This window comes from Epargyreus clarus, unplaced genomic scaffold (assembly GCF_041222505.1).
Source record: "Epargyreus clarus isolate Ecla_fem2 unplaced genomic scaffold, WU_Ecla_fem_2.2 ptg000010l, whole genome shotgun sequence".
NCBI classification, from domain to species: Eukaryota; Metazoa; Arthropoda; class Insecta; order Lepidoptera; family Hesperiidae; genus Epargyreus; species Epargyreus clarus.
Window position 1 is genome coordinate 3,262,085 of NW_027332218.1, and position 22,257 is coordinate 3,284,341.

Sequence of the window (22,257 nt, forward strand, 5' to 3'; positions counted from 1 at the left end):
CATATATGCGGTTTTCTTTCACATTTATCTTTTATTACATCATTAACTTCTTTAGTTTCAATTGTATTTTAAATCTTTTATTTCTTAGCTTCTGTTTTTGTGTCGCCCTCAACTGCTTCTGTTTTACAATAGGTTCATGTCTACGTTTTTTTTATAATATAGGAGTAGCAGACGAGCATGCAGTCAACCTGATGGTAAGTGGCTACTGCCGCCTATCTGTAATCAACGCCAGATAGAGATATTCCTACCTGAGGTCGGTCACAGATGCGCTATCCCTGAGGACTAAGCTGGAAAGTCGGAAAAGTATGTCTCCCTTACCACAGCCTTCAAAACGGAACAGCAGCGCCTAACACTGCTGTTATTAGGCAGATATAGGTGTGGCGGTAGTGCCGCCGGAGTCGAACCACAAAGGGTTCTACCACCTTCAAAGTATATTACGATCGTATAGTTTCTGTTGTAACATAATCGCAACTTTGCAATTTGAACATTATACTAATAAATACATATTTTTTTAGTAACTTGTATTTAAACTATTCCCATCCACTCATCATCATCACACACCACTTCTTCTAGTAATTAATTATGAGTAACTCCTTCAAAAAGATCTCATTTATAAAAGTTTTCATAATGTCTTTTGCTTCACAGTTCTGAACACTTTCCTAGCTTGCATGTTTAAGATCAGTGCAAGACCACTTAGAGCTAGGATCACAGCTGCGAGATCTAGATAGTACTTCTGGTACCACGGCATGATCAGCGCTGGGGATCGAAGGTGCAACGCCCCACCGGTCTGAATGACATGTTCTACCCAATGCACCAACTCTTTCCTAGGTGATATTGGACGGTGGTGGTAGATGAACGAATATTCTTTGGTGCGTTCTCGATAACTGAAAATGCAAAAAAAAAAATATGTTATAATTTATTGTTGTACTTTTTTTTTATTTATTTACTGTTTATTGACCATGACCATTCATTGACCATATACTGATAGTTTTACACATTTTATAAAACAATGCCATCTAGCGGCAACTTTGTAAGTAAGAAATTTAATTGCGGTTGACAAAACTGTTCAGGCTTTGGAGTTGTCTCTTGCCTGTACCCTTAGTATGAGATTTTAGGTTTTTACAAAAATGACTGTTTTTGTATCTGTTTACGTATTTGTCTATACATTTAGCCGATTAGCGCCCCCAGCGGACTGTATCAGAACCGATTGGATATGTATGGGAAATACGTCATTCATTCAGTCATTTTTGTCAAAACGTAAAAACTCATACTAAGGGTACTGATCAATTTTTTCCTGAAGATGCAGTTCGAAATTGTCAAAATACAAAAATTGACAAATTTGTATCATGGGTAGTAAAAATTGGTTAAGATAAATGAAATAACTGTCGTTATTTACTATTATCCCATATAACAAAATATAAGATTCGTAGTAAGTTAAGAATAAACTTCTTAATCAACTGTAGAGTAACTTAGTTACTTGTTGTTGTTCTACATCTATATATATAAAAATGAATGTTTGTCTGTAAGACCTTTATAGAATCGTAAACTATGCATTTGATTATGTGATGATCTTTAGTAAAGTTGTGCATGAACCCACGAAGGTTCCTGAGTTGGTACGACCAATTTACGATAGATGGTGCCACTGTCACCCCAATGATGGTACCACTTAAATATGTATATCATGTTATTTTCTAAAGCGTGGGCGAAGCCGCGACCCCTACTAGTAATTCAGAAAGTATTATCATTTACCTTGGATTTTCGAGTATTTCTCTAATAGCTACTTCTAGTTTCTTCGCTCCGTTATACAGATCTACTTTCTTGCCAAATCCCTTCAGTTCTGCTCTGTTAATGTTGACAAACTGGTCTCCATACAACGGTATACCGATGATAGGAACTCCAAAATGAAGAGCCTCCGTTTTGGATAGAAGACCTCCATGTGTTATGAAGAGAATGCAGTTAGGATGCGCTGGAAAAGATTGTTCATATATTATTCTTTTCAGATGTTTTCTTAAAAGAATGTTGAGCTTGACAGAATAGTGTTCATAATGTGTGCATATATCACTCATAATAAATCTATAGCTATTTCACAACTGGGTACGGATATATTTTATTGCATTGTACGAAAATCTGTATTGGATTCTGACAGGAAGAGTATTTTTTTATATAGGAGTAACCGACGAGCATGCAGTTCACCTGATGGTAAGTGGCTACGGCCCATGGACGTCTGTAATCAACCCCAGATAGGATTAGATATCCTTACCTGAGGTCGCCACAGATGCTCCGCTACTCCTGAGGACTGAGCTGGAACACCTCGGAAAAGTATATCTCCTTTATATCCCTTCAAACCAGAACACAACAGCGTTTAAAACTGCTGTTATGAGGCAGAAATAGGTGTGGCGATGGTGACAAAGGAGTCGCACCTCAGAGGGTTCTACCACCTTTAAAAGTATTTAGACTATTTAGTAAAACAGAAATATTTCAAAGTTTATTGTAGAGAAACATGAATAAGATAATGGGTAGAAGACCCTACACAAAAGACTACAGACAAGCACTAGCAATATAGAGATTCAAGTTATATTTTTGGGTAGAGCTATTAAATAATATACATTGAAAAAATTGTTTACAGAGGTATACGTATGATAATATCTGTGAGATATGAGTGACATTAATTAGGATTAATAATTGGCCAAGTGCGAGTCGAATTCGCACACACGGAAGGTTCCGTACCACCAACTTTCGTTTATTTTTTATTTATTATTAATTTCATCATAGCAGCCATAGTATATATATAAGCTTTGATGACATTTGTCATTTGACAATGTTGTATAAAAGTCGTATTTTTCAATATTATTTTATAATTTATTTATACAACATTGTCAAATGACAAATGTCATCAAAGCTTATATATAAGCAAATGTATCGTGAATATTGGAATTGTCTACGGTATATTTTCTGTCTACCGTTCAAAAGATAAAACAGAGAACGCTAAAAATAGCGGTTTGTTGTGTATTGATCCCCATTTATTTTCAAGATTTTATCTATCTGTAATGGTGTCTACTTGTAATGGTTTAAACGAGCCTTATGACAGACGGACAGACAGTGGAGGCTTAGTAATACGTTTCTGCTTTTACCATTGGGTACGGAATCCTAAAATTATATTTGTATGATATATTAACATGTGACAACTCAAAATTTTATCTGCCGGAAATTTCTCAATTATGTTCTTAAATTGTCTGTATTGTGACACTTAAATATTATTCAATTTCTTTGACATTTAATTAATTTGTAATTAATTTATTATTATTACTATTTGGAGGTTATTTTGATTTATTACTTGTAATTTATTCATTTTTTATTTTGTTTGATTTGTTATTTTTATATGTGGTGTGTGTTTTATATTTAATTTTACTTTATTTGACATGCACTTATTATTTTTTTTCTAATCGATTTTAAGTATTTCATTGGATTTAATTTGGTTTTGTAATTGATTTAATTTGTAATTATTTTAAATTTAATAATATATAATCGTATCAGAGAAATGTAACTGGTTGAGGTATTAGGTGATTATTTGGTGGTATTAGGTATTAGGTGGTACACTAACGCATTAGGCAACCCTGTAATGTTAGTTGTAAGATATGAGTAAATAAATAAATAAATAATTTTTTAATTGCCCATGATGATTCAGTTATTTATATACAGTTAAGTTTTTTAGGTGATATGTTCCTTTCTGGTTCGATTTTGGAGGCAGCACCGCCACATCTAAATCTGCTCAGTAGCATAATTGTTATGGATAAGGAAAAAGTCGTGCTTATGCGAGGCATTCCAACTTAGTCCTGAGTACAACACATCTGAGGTTGTCCACATGTAGTATTTTAATATTATTTCTCGTTGTTCTCGTAGCTCGTAAATAAAGTTAAAACTTACCTAATATACTTGTTTGTGGAGCCCATGGCAAGATATGTACATTTTTAGGCAAATCTGCTAATACTTCTTCAAACTTCCATATCACCGTTTGGTTCAGAGCTCCGAAGATATTCAAAATTTCTTTTTTTAAATGATCAGGTATCCGGCTACTTTTCAACATTGATCCCATGCTGAAATATATTACGCCATGTTTCGCTTCGGACATAATTTTTTGTAGATTCTGTGAGCATAAAACATGGTTAGTCGAAAAAATTAAATTTTTAAATTGTATATTGTAAATCTTTTCATTTATTTCATAATTAAAATACGAATAACTACTGTGAGCGCTTTAGATAAATTATCCTAGGAAAAAAAAGAAAGAAAAGGATTTGAAAACATTTTCTACTGCTATATCACGTAAATCAACGGCCAATTTTGCATATTAATTTGTTGTATTTTCCAAATAATTTGGTGTATTCTGCATAATAGTAATTTTCATTTCGAAGAGTGGATTTAAAACTGTAAGTATGCTTTTAGGATAATGTACCTAGTTAATTTTATTTATAACAATTCTTTGTCTTTGTAGTTTAGGAAATAATTGCCTAACTATTTTTTTATTTTTTTCAAATAATAATCAATTTTAATTACCTCTGATAAAGGTTCTTGTTCTTCTTCAATATGGTAACCACCGATGGATTTATAATTCTGTGGCAAGCGAAGAGCATCTCCTACTGCAATGTATGAATTGCCAAGCACTAGAGAGGCGTTGTACCTAACTTCCTGATATGGGGGCAATACTCGTCCCCTCTTTGCAACAAATTTCCCGAAGGCATCAGTATATAATGAGTTCTCTTGACTTAACATACTCCTGAAAACAGAAATAAAGGGGCTGTAAAAAACTTAAAGTTATATAGTGCTTGAAGTAACTCTACGAATTTAGAAAATATTAATTTATTATTTAAATCGTCATTAATAATTTTAATTTTGTTTTAAAAAAATACTAATTTATTAAAATTGAAGAGACATTTGAAACCTTGGAACAGAAAAAAACTTGTTTTTGTTCATCTTGTCATATCATATATTACTCTCCTATTCCGGAGTCGAATTTGGTTGCGTATCGTACTTATAAGTAATTATACTAATCACGCGTCAAAAAAAAACCGTTATTATACGAAAAAAGATACGGAGTCTTCGGAGTCGAACGAAGTTCTACGCCTTTAAAGCAATATAAAATCTTACCATTTAAGAAACGAAAGGTTAAACGTAGTCCACAATTGCCGAACCCGTTCCCAGAAGCTGAATCCATAATGCCGTGACAAATGATGTGTAGTGTAAGAAGGGTTAGGGTACTCGTCGACCAAAGACAGGACCATGGAGTGTGGAACCATGGACGATGACCAGATGAGCGGACAGTTGTAGACTGCTGCCAAACTGAAAAAAAAAACGTTTAAAAAGGATTTGCAAAGAGAAGGGAAGGAAAATTTTGCTGTGTTACAAAATATTGATGCTTTATGGATTGTTTCAACATTTTTATTTCTTTCCTTTTTGTCTCTATTATTTATACTTCTCTTTTAAATCGTTTTTTAGAACTATTGAATTGTAAGAAGAGCTTTGACAATCCTGGGGAGTAAGCTTTTCGCCTCATATATAAGTCCATCAAAACGCAAAACCTGCTTAATAGGTGTTGCTGTGGTACTTCCCCGATTGAACTAGACTACCTCTGCCTGTTCTGCCTTTCAAATGCACATGCCATTTATGCACGTCATTAGTGTAATAGATCGATAGACAGATAGTGTCTAACTTTTGAACCGAGTCTCCATGTCTTACGACATTCGCGATAAAGAGAGTTGATGCAGGTAGACTCCTTAAGTACATAATTACCCAGAAAACATTTCTGTGTACAGCCATTCCACCACAACAGCATCAAACTCCTCTTTGGGGTCATCTAGCAGTTTCTGGACATTGTCCAAGCGTAGAGTGTTGTATGCAAACATTGTTATGAGCTCCACTATGATATCTGCTTTTTGTAGATCTGCTTCTTGATTTAATAAAACTCTGCTGTCAAAAATGAGATCTGCAATTGATATGTTTAGTTTTTTTTTATTGAAATTGATAGATATTCTCTATGGTTCGATTGCGGTGGCACCATCGCCACATCTATTTCTACCTAATAATAGCAGTGTTAAGTGCTGCTGTGTTCCGTTTTGAAGGGTGTGGTAAGGGTGATATACTTTTTCTAGGCATTCCAGCTTAGTCCTCAGGGGTAGCGTCGCATTTGTGCTCGATCTCAGGTAGGATTCTAATCATATTTGGGGGACATCACAGATGTCCAAGGGCCGCAGTAGCCGCTTACCATCAGGTGGACTGCATGCTCGTCTGTAACTCTTATCTATACATCTATACATATAAATAAAATTGGAGGGTCTGTTTTTAATATTGACATAACCGTTTTTTACTACATGTATATGAAGATACATACGGTACATACACTAAAATAACATTTTTTACAATTTTTGTCTGTCTGTTAGTTCTGGCTAATCTCTGAAATGGCTGGACCGATTTTGACGGGACTTTCATTGACAAGTCGCTAAAGTAATAAGGATTTAGGATGTCATAAGAAGTAACTTAGGCTACTAATATTTTAGAACTAGCTGTGCCCCTGTTTCTTTTTAACGCGGGTGAAACCGCGGGACACAGCTAGTATTATATAAAAAAATATGGGTGCAGACCAGCAACAGGCTATGGGCATAGTCAATTAAGACATTATAATTATTATATTTATTAAATTAATTCATCTATTAGTATTTAACAATCTCTATAATACAATTTTATGCTAATTTTGATTCATTTAAATCTAATATTTTCGAATAAAGATTTAAATAACAACTTTGTTATGGACATTAAGTCATTATAATTATGATTATCACACTTCTTTACATTATATTTGAACCAAAACTCTGTATTAGCAGAGGTAAATAAAAAATAATATTAATAAACATGTCATATAATTTTAAATTATGCGGCAGTTTAGCACTATTGCTTAGTAATAGGAATTATGGTAAATATTTTTAAAAAGTAAATAAGTATATTGTCATAACAAATAAGATAAATAAAGATAAAAAGACGTTGTCACGATTGGGTAAATAAATACGACATCGATAGAATCTTGCTTATCGCATAGTCGATAATTCAATACCTATTAATATTAATATTTAAGGTTGTATAAACCTTCGTGGTTCAGATTAGGGATAAGTTCGCATACTTGTTTGTTACTTAAATCTTATAAAAAAAAGCAATTGGGCCTGCAGTCCATGTGATAGTAGACATACATAGTCCATGGATTTATCAACTTAAAATGGATTAGATTTTACCTAACTTAGTCACAGAGGCCCTAAGGACTAAGTTGGAATGCCTCGTTTATATGTCACACTCATAGAGGAGAAAATCAAGACACTCCACATCTTTCAAAATTTCCGATTCATAATTAGGTATCCAAAATGTAAACAAAGGTGTTGACCTATCAAGAAAATACGTTTCAAATGGTAGTTTCTTATTTTCGAAGATATTTAAGTAATACAATTATAATAAAATAATAATCTAAATAAATTAAGATCAATTAACATTTTCCAATATTTATATTAGCTTGATTTCGTTCCATACAACAAGAATAATAAAAAAACAAGGTTTCTGGTAGAAAATTAAAATATGATAATGGTAACACCATTGAGAATGGGATCCATACATTTTTGTGCCGCCATTTTAAGGTTTCGTAGCCAAAGTTATTTATTTTCGTGATCGTGGTCGAACTCGAATGTTTATTCGATCTCATAGCGTGTTTCTTAAATTGTGTGTAGTTGTTACAGTTTTAGTTTTTTGTTTGTGAAAGTTTTTATTACATTTAACTTTTTTAAGGTTTACAATACCTGTAAACGTATTTTGACAATGACATTTCTTTGTTTACACTTTGGACACCTAATTATGAATCAGACTATAGAATACAGCAACGCTGTTGTTATAAAGGCAGAAATAGCCTCTGAAGTCAAGTGTACAGTTCTAATAGCAAATTTTGCCTAAACTTTAATCAATTTTACGACTTACCGATTGGCATGTATTTCTTATTTTCTGATATATCTATTTGGCGCACTCCAGACGGGGGATGCTTCATAGGCATTGGGGTTATATATGTAATCTGAAAAAATAAGAGTCTGTAATGAGTTAAATTAAATATAAGATTTTTTAGGATTTTTGTTGTCTTCTATAATATAATTTTGTTTTCTACCACCTGTAGTTTATTGCTGACAAAATCAATTTTATCTGCTCAACAATAGCAGTGTTCAGTGCTGCAGTGCACCTTTGAAGGGTGTGGTGGTGGAAGTGAGACATACGTCTTATCCGAGGTCTTCCAACATAGTCCTTATGGGGAGCAACGCATTTCTCTGACAATCTTATATGGGGTTAACTACAAATGTTCATAAGCCGTTGTGGCCACATACCATCAGGTTGACTTAACGCTCGTTTGCTACTCTTATACTAAAGTTGCATCACATGGACGTTTCCAATCTACTGCAAATAGAATTACGTAAAAATCTAAGTTACTTAGTTAAAATTAATAGAACCCATACCTATTTATGAAGCGTTCGCTTTAGTAACATAGTGCAATTTGCTTACCTCATGGCCAGCTTGTGCTAAAAGTTTCACGTATCCTTCGCCCAGAATTGAATGGCTCCTGGACGGTACAGGAAACACCAGGAGTATTTTGTAAGCATCACAATACAACAACGACAATAGTGAGTGTACCAACAGTACTTTGGAGGCCATTATTGATGTTAGTTACAGCACCTGTAAGAGTTTATTTATTTACTTTTGAAGGTGGTAGAACCCTTTGTGGTTCGACTCCGGCGGCACCACCGCCACACCTATTTCTGCCTAATAACAGCAGTGTTAGGCGCTGCTGTGTTCCGGTTTGAAGGGTGTGGTAAGGGAGACAGACTTTTCCGAGGCGTTCCAGCTTAGTCCTCAGGGCTAGCGGCGCATCTGTGGCCGACCTCAGGTAGGAGTATCTAATCCTATCTGAGGTTGATTACAAATGTCCATGGGCGGCAGTGGCCACTTACCATCAGGTGGACTGCATGCTCGTCTGCTACCCTTATATTATAAAAAAATACTATTAAAGTAATAGCCAAAAATGGATTTACATTTTACGTTATAGATACAGTCACTAAATATGTATGTGTGTGCGTTATAAATAGTTTTTCTAGCAGAGTTTTTACATTAAGGGCGAAATACTATTTCGAGTTCTAGCTTAGTCGTTAGTAGTTAGTAGGGGGAGCGGCACATTTGTGGCCCACCTTGGGTAGGAATCTAATCTTATCTGGGGTTGATTAAAGATGTCCGTAGGCGGCAGTAGCCACTTACCATCAGGTGGTAATTCTCGTCTGCAACTACTATATTATAAAAAAATGCATCCATGGTTGCATATGCACGCGCATATTCGCAGAGATTGCAGTGAGGTTACTAATATGTGCGAAATGTGCTAAGGCGATGACTTAGCATATGGATTGATGATTGGACGTAGTTATGCAAAATGGATCCAACCCACATAAACCGTTTTTTAGTTACTATCACAAACGGCATCTCCACATCAACTTTCGTATATGCAAAAAATATGCATGGTACATTTTTCTTTTGAAATATACAGATATCAGTGATACCAACCATAAATTAAGCAATTTAATTTTTACTAAAAGACTTATTTTCTCAAAAGCTTGTTTTTTGGTTAGATCTATTTTGCATAACTACGTCCAATTGATTTGAATGCGTTCCGGATTATAATTGTTTTCATATCAGAATGCAGTTGCAAAATGTTTTTGTTGGTTGGTTCTCACGTAGACTTAACTTACAAAGTAGGTGGACATTGCTAGAGACTATAATAGCATCATAAATATTGCATATTTTATAATTAAAATTAATTAATAATTAATATAAATAGACATATTACATATAATGTTATGACTTACGTAAATCGATTGACGATTGAGATTAATATAATAAATCTGTTTATTTTTTCTATCAAAGATTAAAAAGTTACACTTTTTAATAGGTAGAAATTGTCACATATCGATTTTTGGCTTGCAAAACATGATACAGGGAATCTTAATGCATGGCTATCAGTATTTAAAGCGTAAAAATATTTAGCTACTTACGGATAGTAACAGATTTGTTTTTTTAAATCCACAACATCGCAAATTGATACAATTGCACACAATAGATATATTAATGAGATAACAAAATCACTGTCACCAACAAATGTAAACACGTCTGCATGTCCTCAGCTATAAAGTAATCTGCATATCACTCTTATTGACGTATTTGCGCATAAAAGTACTGTATTGGCAATTTATGCAAGGAAATGTGGACGCACGGCGCACGACAGTGTGTTAGTTAAGTTTGAGCGAAAGTGTGAGACACTGTCAATTAAAAGTCGAACATTTTTAACTTCTTTTTTTATAAATTACAAGCAAACAAAGTTTTCCTCTTTATAATATTAGTGTATTTTATGTAAGATATAGCCTATGTTACTCGTAGATAATGTAGCTTTCGAATGGTGAAAGAATTTTTAAAATCGGTCCTGTAGTTTTTGAGCCTATTCATTTCAATCAAACAAACAAACAAACAAAGTTTTCCTCTTTATAATATTAGTGTAGACAAGAAGCAAATGTCCATGCAGATCACGTGATGGTTAATGATCATTATCGCCAGGGAAGTCTCCAGTTCTGCATAGAATATAGGTAATACGTGAAGCTGGTTGCAGATATTTAACTCTCTTGGGGGCAACAACAGAAAAATGTAAGTGTAAGTGCTAAATTCAATTTAAAATAATGCAGGAAATTTTCTTTTTGATCAATGGAAGAAAATTTTACACTCCCATATTTCCACGTGATAAAAAAAATTGCCATGAATATTGGCACCATTTCGGAAGTTATCTCTTATCGGGAATATCTCTGAATGTCGTTTTTGCAAAACTTGGCCCTTTATTTTACATTATTAGTAGTATAATTTGTTTAAATACTTATTTAGGAGTATTTTATCAGGGCTACGTCCCTATATTGACAAATGTAATATTTGACATTGGCAATTCTTGATACGGTAATACTCGTGACTTTTGCGGTAGTAAAAGTAAATTTTTCACAAGTTCTTCTACTCTATTCATAAATATTTCAAGGAATAATTTTGAACTACATATTTATTGTTAAATTGGTCCCTTAGGGGACGAATTATTGTCCCTGTAGCTCTAGGACCAGAACCTAAAAGGGGGCTTCCGGGGTTGCGAGTGGCAAGAGTGGAAACTCTGACCGCCCGGCCAGCGACCCCGGGGAGGACGGCGGTATGTTTTGTCGCGTATCCTCGTGTACACCAGATGATATGACGAGCGTCATGCTCACCCGGGCGGAGCCCGACGGGGCAACGCACTAAGAGGACTCCGGTTGCGTTCCTTTAGAGATCCCGGAGTCCTTTGTTCCGCCGCGAGTTCCGCCGAGGACGGCCACCGGGGGGGTTTAATGCGGTAAGAATCCCACATAACCCTGTGTCGCTCCCACGGCACCGGGTACCTTTTGAAGGTTTCCCCCTCGATAACAAAAAAAGGGGACGAATTAAAAAACACATTTGGTTTATGCTGTGCGTTTTTACCGACTACGGAGAGTTATGTTTTTGTACGTACGTATGTATGAATGTCTCATTTTTCTCAAACGTACTTTTTTTGGTACGAGTATGTACATATTTGTTTTCTAAATTCAGTGTGCTGGCTATATGACATTAAAGTGCGTCATCACACACGAAGATAATATATATGTATCTCACCTTCCCGCGTCTTAAGATAAAAGCGATTTACAAATTAAACCAATAAGATGGTTCCATATTCGATATTTGCTTTGAATGTAAATCTGCATATACCAACAAAGATAAAAGCATCTATCAAGTTTTGTTACTACGTTAATAAGTATATCAAATTTTCTCAATTTGAGTAGTCATTAATCACATGATTTACTAGCTGACCCGGCAAACGTTGTGTTGCCATATAAATAAAGAAATGTTAAAGGTGAAACGACGAAAAACGGGGTATGAAAAATAGATAGTAGCTGATTCTCAGACCTACAGAATATGCATATAAAATTTGGTCAAAATCGGTAAAGCCGTTTCGGAGGAGTACGGTAACTAACATTGTGACACGAGAATTTTATATATAAGATATTCCGTTTTAAAAACAAATGATATTAATTTCAAACTATCACTCCATATTTAATAATTGGCTAAGCTGTATCATTGGCGCGCATTTGTCAACAGATCAGAAGTTGTCCAATAGTGGGAACGACACGGTGGTGCTCCGAACTGTTAGGTGTTTTGCTGAGATATTATTATTATTATGGTGACATTAACACTTGTTCATTTAGTTTATTCGTTGAACTATATTTTTATAAATATTGGTTAAATTAGTTAAATTGTAGTACCATTGTAGATCTACCTACCGGCGCGCCCAGATACATGTTCAAATCTTGTCAATTGTATAGTTATAACTGAGCAGATCTCATATGAGTCTTGATGGTGTTGTACGATGTTACTAACACTCGGGAAATGCCGCTATGTGTAAATTTATATCAATATCTAGATGCACGGCCGTGCTTCCATCAAATTCATCAGGGAATCGTTATATACCTCATATATAAACATCACGTTAAAAGATTACATTTGCAGAATTGACATCAATTCTAATACGTATACTAATTCATAGCCCCTTAGGGGAAGAATTAAAGACACACTTTTTAGTTTTATAAACAGTGTTATAAAAATACTTTGCTGACTTTGATCGCTGTCAGTGTTATGTTACAACAAAAAAAAATAGTCTAATTTGTAACATAGATTTATAATATACGAAAATTTAAAAATTTCTGATTCATAACCAATTATCGTACTAAGGTCTAATACCTATGAGAGTTAAACACAATACAATAATGTAAACTAATTAATTAAACACAACCACACACATTACATAACGACAAACGCAATAACTAAACTGACACACATGAAAAAATATATTTTTTTTAATTCTTATAAAATTCATAATATGTTTACAATCTTAAAGTATATTCTTTTAATATTAAAAGAGGTGTGTAATATTGAAACTGGCGCCTGCCACAAATATAAAAATTATTCTGCTTACTACAAACTACAACATTCGTTTAACAAAAGTATTATAATTTGTAGACATTCAAGTTATAACCACTATTAAATAAAAAAAGTAAATTGAGTTAACAGAATAATGCACTGTTTATGCCTAAATTTTACGAAGTAATATATTACTAGTATATTCTATAGAATACGTGTAAGAGTATAATCTAATATATAAAATTCTCGTGTCACAGTTTTCGTTGCCATACTCCTCCGAAAGGGCTTGACCGATTTTGATGAAATTTTTTGTGCTTATCCGGTATCTATGAATCGGCCAACATCTATTTTTCAACCCCCTAAATGATAAGGGTTGTTCACCCTTAACATTTTTCGGGTCAGCTAGTTATATATGTAAGAAAAATAATGATGATCATTTCTCTTAAAGAACATACAGCTGCGCAGCGTTTAACATAGTATAATCAAGATGTGCAAAAAAAACATAAAATACTCGTTACAAAACCTTAAATACCTCAAGTCGTAAAATTGCCGCATCGTAAATTTTACTGCACTTTGGTGAGCGTACTTTGTAAATTTATTCTTCATTTTACAACTGAAAAACCTCAATACAACGGAATTATCAGTAAAAAACCGGAATCTGATACAACAACTTTCTCTTATAAAGATAAATTAACGATAGAGGTGGAAGCACCTTTTTAACACGCTTTTATTAGCTTCAGACGTATGTATGTTGGTATGTTAGTATGTAACGGAATCTTTGAACATGATTTTAACCACCTTCAAAACGTCGGATTAACTCGAAATTTGGCATACTTATTAAGGACCGATGACAATTCAATATTTTAAACATTAATAGTTTTGTACCATTGTCCTTATCAACATCCTCAGGATTAACGATTTTCGAGGCGAGATTTTTCAAGCACCTTCAGCAAAGTTCATCGCAACTTTAGATTGCAAATAATTATTGCTATTTAGTTTCAATAGGCGTAACTTTTATATCGTGATTTTTAGTTTAGAAAATAATAATGTTATTTCCCTATAACTCAAATGTTCTGAAACATATCTATAATGCCCTCTTGTAGAATGATTTTTAGGATTCCGTACTCAAAGCTTAAAACGAAACCCTCTGCGGTCTGTTCGTCTGTCGTTGGGCTTTATCTCTTAAATCGTAATAGATAGACATTTGATTTTTTTACAAACGATGAATAATGGTGGTCGCTATAACGAGAAACACTAAAAATTAATAAATAATTATAGTTCAAAAAACTAAAAAACACGCTTTTATGATAAAATCAACTAAAAAGTAGAAAATAATTTTCAATCTAAGAATCAATTAAGGAACAGTAAATAGTATAATTGTGGAAAAAGTGTGGGGTGCTCCATTTATCAGGTTCGAAAAGCACCCCTCTCCCATCTGTTGTCGGCGACAGGTGAGTTGCTACCCCAGAACTTAGACGCTTTACAATGTTGTTATGAGTTAAAATATGTAGGTGTCGCAGTCGTGCAAAAGTAGTTAAACTACAAAGGGTTTCAAAACCATTCGTGTCTGGGCCACTTATTAACATCTATGAATCCCTATAAAGAATTCAAGTTAATCTGAGCTCGCCCAGACATGCGTTAATAGCTTAAGTCCGTAATCCAGGAATGGATTGAGTAGCCACTAGTGATCACCCGTCCCACTCCCGGCCGCACCCAATGTTGCTCAACTTTTTAGATGAAATGTATCTAAGTATATATAAAAACTAACGATGCGTGATTAATTTATCATATGATATTAAAATTTAAATAAAAATACAATTATTTTTGTCATTAAAATAGCTATTGATATCTATGTGATATCTATGTGAGAAACTTTGTCCCGATAATAAAAACGTGAGCATGTATCGTTAGAAACCAATTAAGCAATTAACCAAGTAAGCAATTTGTAGTGTTTGTATAATGACTATTACCTAAAGTACAGCACAGCTGTAAACATTGTCTCGTGCTCACGGTGTGGCGGGGCGCGCGGCGTCAGTATCGCGAGAGCGGACGGCCGCCTGCGCACATAGTGAGTGGTCGAGCCAGTGCATGTGCACTGTGCAGGTGCTCCATTTATCAGGTTCGAAAAGCACCCCACACTTTTTCCACAATTATACTATTTACTGTTCCTTAATTGATTCTTAGATTGAAAATTATTTTCTGCTTATTAGTTGATTTTATCATAAAAGCGTGTTTTTTAGTTTTTTTAACTATAATTATTTGTAATATAGGAATAGCAGACAAGCATGCAGTCCACCTGATGGTAAGTGGCTACTGCAGCCCATGAAGATGTGTAATCAACCTCAGTCAGGATAAGATATTCCTACTTGAGGTCGGCCACAGATGCGCGCTACTCCTTAGGTATGAATGCTTCGTAAAAGTATGTCTCCCTCACCACACCCTTCAAGCCAGAACACAGCAGCGCTCCACACTGCTGTTATGAGGGAGAAATAGGTGTGGCGGTGGTGCCGCCGGAGTCGAACCGCAAAGGGTTCTACTACCTTCAGATGTTATTGTTGTTGCTGTGTTAAGCATTGCGATGCTCCGTTTTGAAGGCAGCGGTATAATTTTTTTTAATTTTTCACGCAATGACTCCCGAGACCTCATCTTATAAATAGCTCTAATGGCCCTATTCTGTAATACCACCATTTGATCTATGTCGGCTGATCTACATAGATCAAATGTCGTATCAATATAAAAATACGCAAAATATACAAGCTTAGCCGTATCAACGTCAGTAAATTGTCTTATTTTTCTTACGGCGTAAGCTTTGTTGTATTTGTCTTTGTTCAAAATACATATAATAAATATATTGTGGCAAAATGATTTTTAATCTGTGGTGCGGTGAGGCGCGGTGCGGCGTGGCGGGAGAAATTAAGTTTTGGCGGGAAGCTAATTGTCATAATCGTCATTGTTATAAAGTATTTAAGAAAAATATATCATCTTCCTCTAAATGTTTCTTTTGTTGTGATACACTCATCAATATCAAGCTACGAACTCGTTTGCTTCATTGCTACATCTGAAGTAGTCGTAGCATCAATATCAAGCTACGAACTCGTTTGCTTCATTGCTACATCTGGCCCATTATATTGTACGGATGTGAGGCCTGGACCATGAAAGAAGACCTTCGTAAGCGAATAGAGGCTTTTGAAATGTGGACATACAGACGCATGCTGTCTATAAGCTGGACTCAGAAGGTGACCAACGTCAAAATTCTAGAGCGAGTTGGCCAGAAGCGCGCACTTATGCTCATGGTAAAGAAAAGGAAAATCTCCTATTTGGGCCACATTCTTCGACATCCACGATACAATCTCCTCCAACTCATAATGATGGGAAAGGTCGCTGGAAGACGGAAGGTTGGCAGGAGAAAGAAGTCGTGGTTACGTAACATCCGAGAGTGGACCGGAATAGCCAGCGCCGCTGAGCTATTTCGCAGAGCTAAAAGCAAGAAGGATAGCAAGAAGCTGATAGCCAACCTTCAATAGTGGAGAGGCACTTTAAGAAGAAGAAGACTCAAGAAATATAGCTTTATAATATGCAATCGATATCATTGCTTATTTGGTCACAACACTACAAAGAACTGTCATCGAGAAAATAAAGGAATGGAAATAGTACATTTTAATATAACTAGTTTAATATAAAAGCGAAAGGTTACCTTCATCATCATTCATCGACTAACTAATTGCGAACATCGCGGACCCTAACTTACTGTAGCTCGAACGACGTTTAAAACAATGTTTAATTGATATTAATATGCCTCCCCTTGCGGTGCCATAAAACCTTTTTTTTTGTTCATGAGGGGGAAACCTTCAAAAGGTACTCGGTGCCGTGGGAGCCGACACTTACCGCACTAAAACCCCCCCGGTGGCCGTCCTCGGCGCTACGTAGAGGACTCCGGGATCTCCAAAGGGACGCAACCGGAGTCCTCTTAGCGCGTTGCCCCGTCGGTCTCCGCCCAGGTAAGCTTAACGCTCGCCGCACCGTCTAGTACGACGGTATGCGACCACACATACCGCCGTCCTTCCCGGGGCCGTTGGCCGGGCGGTTCGAGCTCCCACTCTTGCCACCCACGACCCCAGAAGCCCCCTTTTAGCCGCCTCTTACGATAGGCAGGGGATCCCGTAGTCCTATTCTTGTCCCGGAACTACAGGGATGGGGCGATAAAACCTAATGTATCTATTTATTCTGTAAAAGTGCTGAAATTGAATTATTGAATATCCTAAATTTTTAATAAATTCCCATATTTTATAAATAATTTAACACTGAAGGGGATAAAATCGAGCTTGAATGTTTGTATTATATTCTATAAATGTATAGTCTAGGTAACATATATAAGGTAACATATAACGATGCATAGAGATAGATTAATGCAAAAATACAAATACTCCCCTTGATAATATACGGGTAATTGTACGGTACACAGACAATGAAAAAACGTCAACATTGTGGCGATGGACACAATGGAAATGATACACGTATTTTTTTAATTCCAATGTCTGCATAATGAGTAGATTAAGATATAAATTGTGTAGTATACCTATGTACTACTATTCTCGAGATGCACTGGCTCGACCGCTCACTATGTGCAGTGCACTATATGCAGGCGGCCGTCCGCTCTCGCCCTTGGCTCTCGCGATACTGACGCCGCGCGCCCCGTCACACCGTGAGCACGAGACAGTGTTTACAGCTGTGCTGTACTTTAGTTAATAGTCATTATACAAACACTACAAATTGTTTACTTGGTTAATTGCTTAATTGGTTTCTAACTATACATACTCACGTTTTTATTATCGGGACAAAGTTTCTCACACAGATATCAATAGCTATTTTAATGACAAAAATAATTAATAAATAATTGTATTTTTATTTAAATTTTAATATCATACGATAAATTAATCACGCATCGTTGGTTTTTATATATACTTAGATACATTTCATCTAAAAAGTTGAGCAACATTGGGTGCGGCCGGGAGTGGGACGGGTGATCACTAGTGGCTACTCAATCCATTTCTGGATTACGGACTTAAGCTATTAACGCATGTCTGGGCGAGCTCAGATTAACTTGAATTCTTTATAGGGATTCACAGATGTCAATAAGTGGCCCAGACATGAATGGTTTTGAAACCCTTTGTAGTTTAACTACTTTTGCACGACTGCGACACCTACATATTTTACCTCATAACAACATTGTAAAGCGTCTAAGTTCTGGGGTAGCAACTCATCTGTCGCCGACAACAGATGGGAGTCCAATTCTATCTGGAGTTGATTATAGATGTCCATGGACGACAATTGCTACTTTGGAAAGCATTACCTACAATATTAGACGCCACATGACATCATTTTGTCGTACAAAGTATTAATTATATATTCCTTTGATACCTTGGAATATATATAAAATTACGTTATATCATACAATTCGCGGGCATGATTTTTAGGGTTACGTAATAAACGGGTAAAAAAGGAACCCTATTACTAAGACTCCGCTGTCTGTCCGTCTATCACAGGGCTATATCTCCTGATCCGTAATAGATAAAATATAAAAGTGGCCTCTATAACAACAAATACTAATAATGAAAAAAGTTTCAGGACGTTTTTCGCTTTATCTATTGAGCCGCAACAGGTAGAAAGTCCACATTTTTACAATGTATTTACTTCAGTGGCTGCTATAATAACAAATACTAAAAATTAAAGAAAATGTAAAAGTTGGTGGTACGAAACCTCCGTGTGCGAGTTCGACTTGCACTTGGCCAATTATTTTTTGCCTCATTTTAAAACTATACTAAAAGATATACTTTATAAGTTATTTTTGGAAATTTTGACCTTAACCTTGACTTATCTTATGTATATATAACTTGTTTTTATGTCTTTACGTGTGTCTGACAGTTTTTTCTACAGAAAAATATGGAAATGGTAAAACATCTTAGAAAATCGGATAAAGTCTTAATGTTATTTTTAGTAGGTACAGCTCTTTATTAGGTACACGACTTTTAATGTTTATAAAATATCAGCTCCAAGCTGTAGGGCTGTTAAATAATAGGATATAATTATATATACTAACTTACATAACCTTGGAAAACATTACCCTCCTCAGTTGGATAAAAATATTGCGGAAAAATCGTAAACGAATAATTATTTTCTCCTAATGTTTTCCTACAAATATCATCTTACATATAAAATTCCCGTGTCACAATGTTAGTTACCGTACTCGTCCGAAACGGCTTTAGCGATTTTCACCAAATTTTATATGCATATTCAGTAGGTCTGAGAATCGGCTACTATCTATTTTTCATACCCTTAAGTGATAAGGGTTGTTCAACCTTAGCATTTTTTTATTTATATGGCAAGACAACGCTTGCCGGGTCAGCTAGTCGACATATAGTAGCCATTTTTGAAGGTGGTAGAACCCTTTGTGGTTCGACTCCGGCGGCACCACCGCCACACCTATTTCTACCTAATAACAGCAGTGTTAGGCGCTGCTGTGTTCCGGTTTGAAGGGTGTGGTAAGGGAGACAGACTTTTCCGAGGCTTTCCAGCTTAGTCCTCAGGGGTAGCAGCGCATCTGTGGCTGACCTCAGGTAGGAATATCTAATCCTATCTGGAGTTGATTACAGATGTCCATGGGCGGCAGTAGCCACTTACCATCAGGTGGACTGCATGTTCGTCTGCTACTCCTATAATATATAAAAAAAAATATATATATATATATATATATATATATTCTCTCAATGTTTTCCTACAACATTATTGCAAATAACAATTATTAATTGAGGACCTAGACTAAAAATGGAGTAACCTCGGAATGAAAATGGTCTCACCTCGCAATGATAATGTCATTATGTTTTAAAAATACCACGAGGTTGACTGTTTTTATGAAACACCAATTATATGAAAATTCGAATAAAAATGACATGGCTTTTTCACAGTAATAATGTCATCATTAGCTATAATTAGTGGACATTTAGCAAAACATAGTCTTTTAAAGCCAACCATTAAAATGACTTCAAAATAGTATGTAGAAATTAGTTACCTAAGTCTAAGACATAGTTGATAAATAACTTTTAAGATCAAAAACATCGAATCTGTCAAGTTGGAAGTCCTACCCTTAGAAAATTTAATTTAAATCGGTTCCAGAGATTAGCATGTCTGAATTCAGTGATAGGAGATATACGTGATAGGATAAAATGTAATATTTGTAGCAGTTTGTAGTTGATTTGTTGTTTTTGCAACATTATAGTTTTTTTTTTATTTTTCCATATCAAAAATGTAACAATTCATTATATAATGTAATTTATTGTAATAATTGAATGTATCTTTTGTTGATGATTTTTTTCTTTTGTTTTATGTTTTTTCCCCTTTCTATTATAGTATTTCATTTGCGTTGCAATTATCCGAATAAATGTTTATTTCTTTCTTTCAAAATGCATTTGTAGCCTAGAAACACGGCTCTTGATTGAGGGGCCCGAGGTCACTTACGTCTGATTTCTCAAAGATATGTGCGTATTAGATATTATCACTTCCTTAAACGAAGGAAAACATCGTGGGGAAACCTAAACACCAGAGAAATCTTAAAAATAGTTTTGAAAGATGTGTGAAGTCTACTAGTTCACACTTAGTCAGTGCGGTGGATTATAGCCTAATGCTTGTTCTGAGAGGAGCAATGGCACAGTAATGGATCAATTATGGTGATGACGATGCAATGTATATATTAAACCTATAACTCTTCGTATGCTATCATCATTAATAGATTGAAGGTATAGACCCTTTGTGGTTCGACTCCGGCGGCACCACCGCCACACCTATTTCTACCTAATAACAGCGGTGTTCTGGTTTGAAGGGTGTGGTAAGGGAGACATACTTTTCCGAGGCGTTCCAGCTTAGTCCTCAGGGGTAGCGGCGCACCTGTGGCTGACCTTAGGTAGGAATATCTAATTCTATCTGGGGTTGATTACAGATGTCCATGGGCGGCAGTAGCCACTTACCATCAGGTGGACTGCACGCTCGTCTTATACATCACTACATCTATATTATAAAAAAAGGTTTACCTGGCCAGCAGTCTTCCTTCCCTACTGCTGATCAATAAATGAAAAAATATTATGTATTAAAATAAACGCATACGCACCTTAATCCACACTGAAAGGAATATGTCTTTTAATGTACACAGAAAGAAAACTAAAAATAAAATAAGAATTGATCACAAAAATAAAATGCGAATTCGCGACAATTTCGCTAAACGACCAAATGTACACTGTTCAAAGAATGTAATGACTTCAGTTTTGAAAATCACGTCTTATAACCTGAACTCTACTGTAGAGATTTATTTTAATCGCCTCTTTGGTGGTTGTGCAATGATACTGGGTTAACCTGTGTTTAAGGCTTATTAGTTAGCGTTAACCAGCGATAAACTCTCTGTCTCATCCTCTTATTATGTAGTTATAGAATAACCACATACAACATACCTACATAAGGGTCGTCACTCGTCACTTAAGCAATGAAAATATTGATATTTCATTGCCATAAATGTTACTGCATGTTGATGTTGTTGCATTGGCACATGAATTGGCTAAGTGCGACTCGAACGCACACGGAGGGTTCCGTAACACATTTTTTTTATTTTTTTGTGTTTAGTATTTGTTATAGCCGCATTGGTTAAGAAACTCGGCCTCTCGATCGAGAGGTCCGAGGTTCAAATCTCAGGCACCTCTCAGATACGCTAACAATATTTTTTTGTCAGCCATAGATTTTTTTTGTTGTAACCTCCTTCGAAGGTTACGCTAAAGTTAATATAATTCTCATGTTCGTAGCATAGCAAGCCTATGGGTGCTTGTTTAACTTTAGTAAATGATTGTAAAGACGAAATAATTATTGCAATATCTACTCCTGTGAAGGTAGAAGTTTTAATCTTCTGTCCCTGTAGTCCCGGGACTTGAATAGGGCTACGGTATTCCCTGCCTGTTGTAAAAAGGGGACTTCCAGGGTTACGGGAGGCAATAGTGGGAGCTCGAACCTTCCAGCAAGCGACCCAGTTTCGAGCAAGCAGTTTCGTCGGAGACCCCGGATTTCTCCAACAAGCGTTGAAGACGGCCACCGGGGATGTTTTAGTGCGGTAAAAATCCCACATGTCCCGGCGTCGCTCCCACGTTGTCGGGTATCCTT

General features: G+C 35.6%; 1 protein-coding gene across 3 annotated transcripts; it reads right to left on the minus strand.

Moving 5' to 3' along the window:
• Positions 1-435: 435 nt before the first annotated feature.
• Positions 436-21,336, minus strand: LOC140745336 (UDP-glucosyltransferase 2-like). Of its 3 annotated transcripts, none has more exons than XM_073077123.1 (9): positions 21,224-21,336; positions 8,572-8,742; positions 8,002-8,092; positions 5,785-5,977; positions 5,143-5,334; positions 4,552-4,771; positions 3,925-4,144; positions 1,750-1,966; positions 436-884 (listed from the first exon to the last, which is right to left on the minus strand). In XM_073077123.1, exons 2-9 carry the CDS (start codon positions 8,719-8,721, stop codon positions 623-625), a joined length of 1,545 nt encoding a protein of 514 aa, XP_072933224.1. In that variant the 5' UTR covers positions 8,722-8,742; positions 21,224-21,336; the 3' UTR covers positions 436-622. The 3 variants fall into 3 exon arrangements, with proteins under 3 accessions (XP_072933224.1, XP_072933222.1, XP_072933223.1); XM_073077121.1 differs by lacking the exon at positions 21,224-21,336 and adding an exon at positions 17,642-17,691; XM_073077122.1 differs by lacking the exon at positions 21,224-21,336 and adding an exon at positions 10,107-10,295.
• Positions 21,337-22,257: the final 921 nt, after the last annotated feature.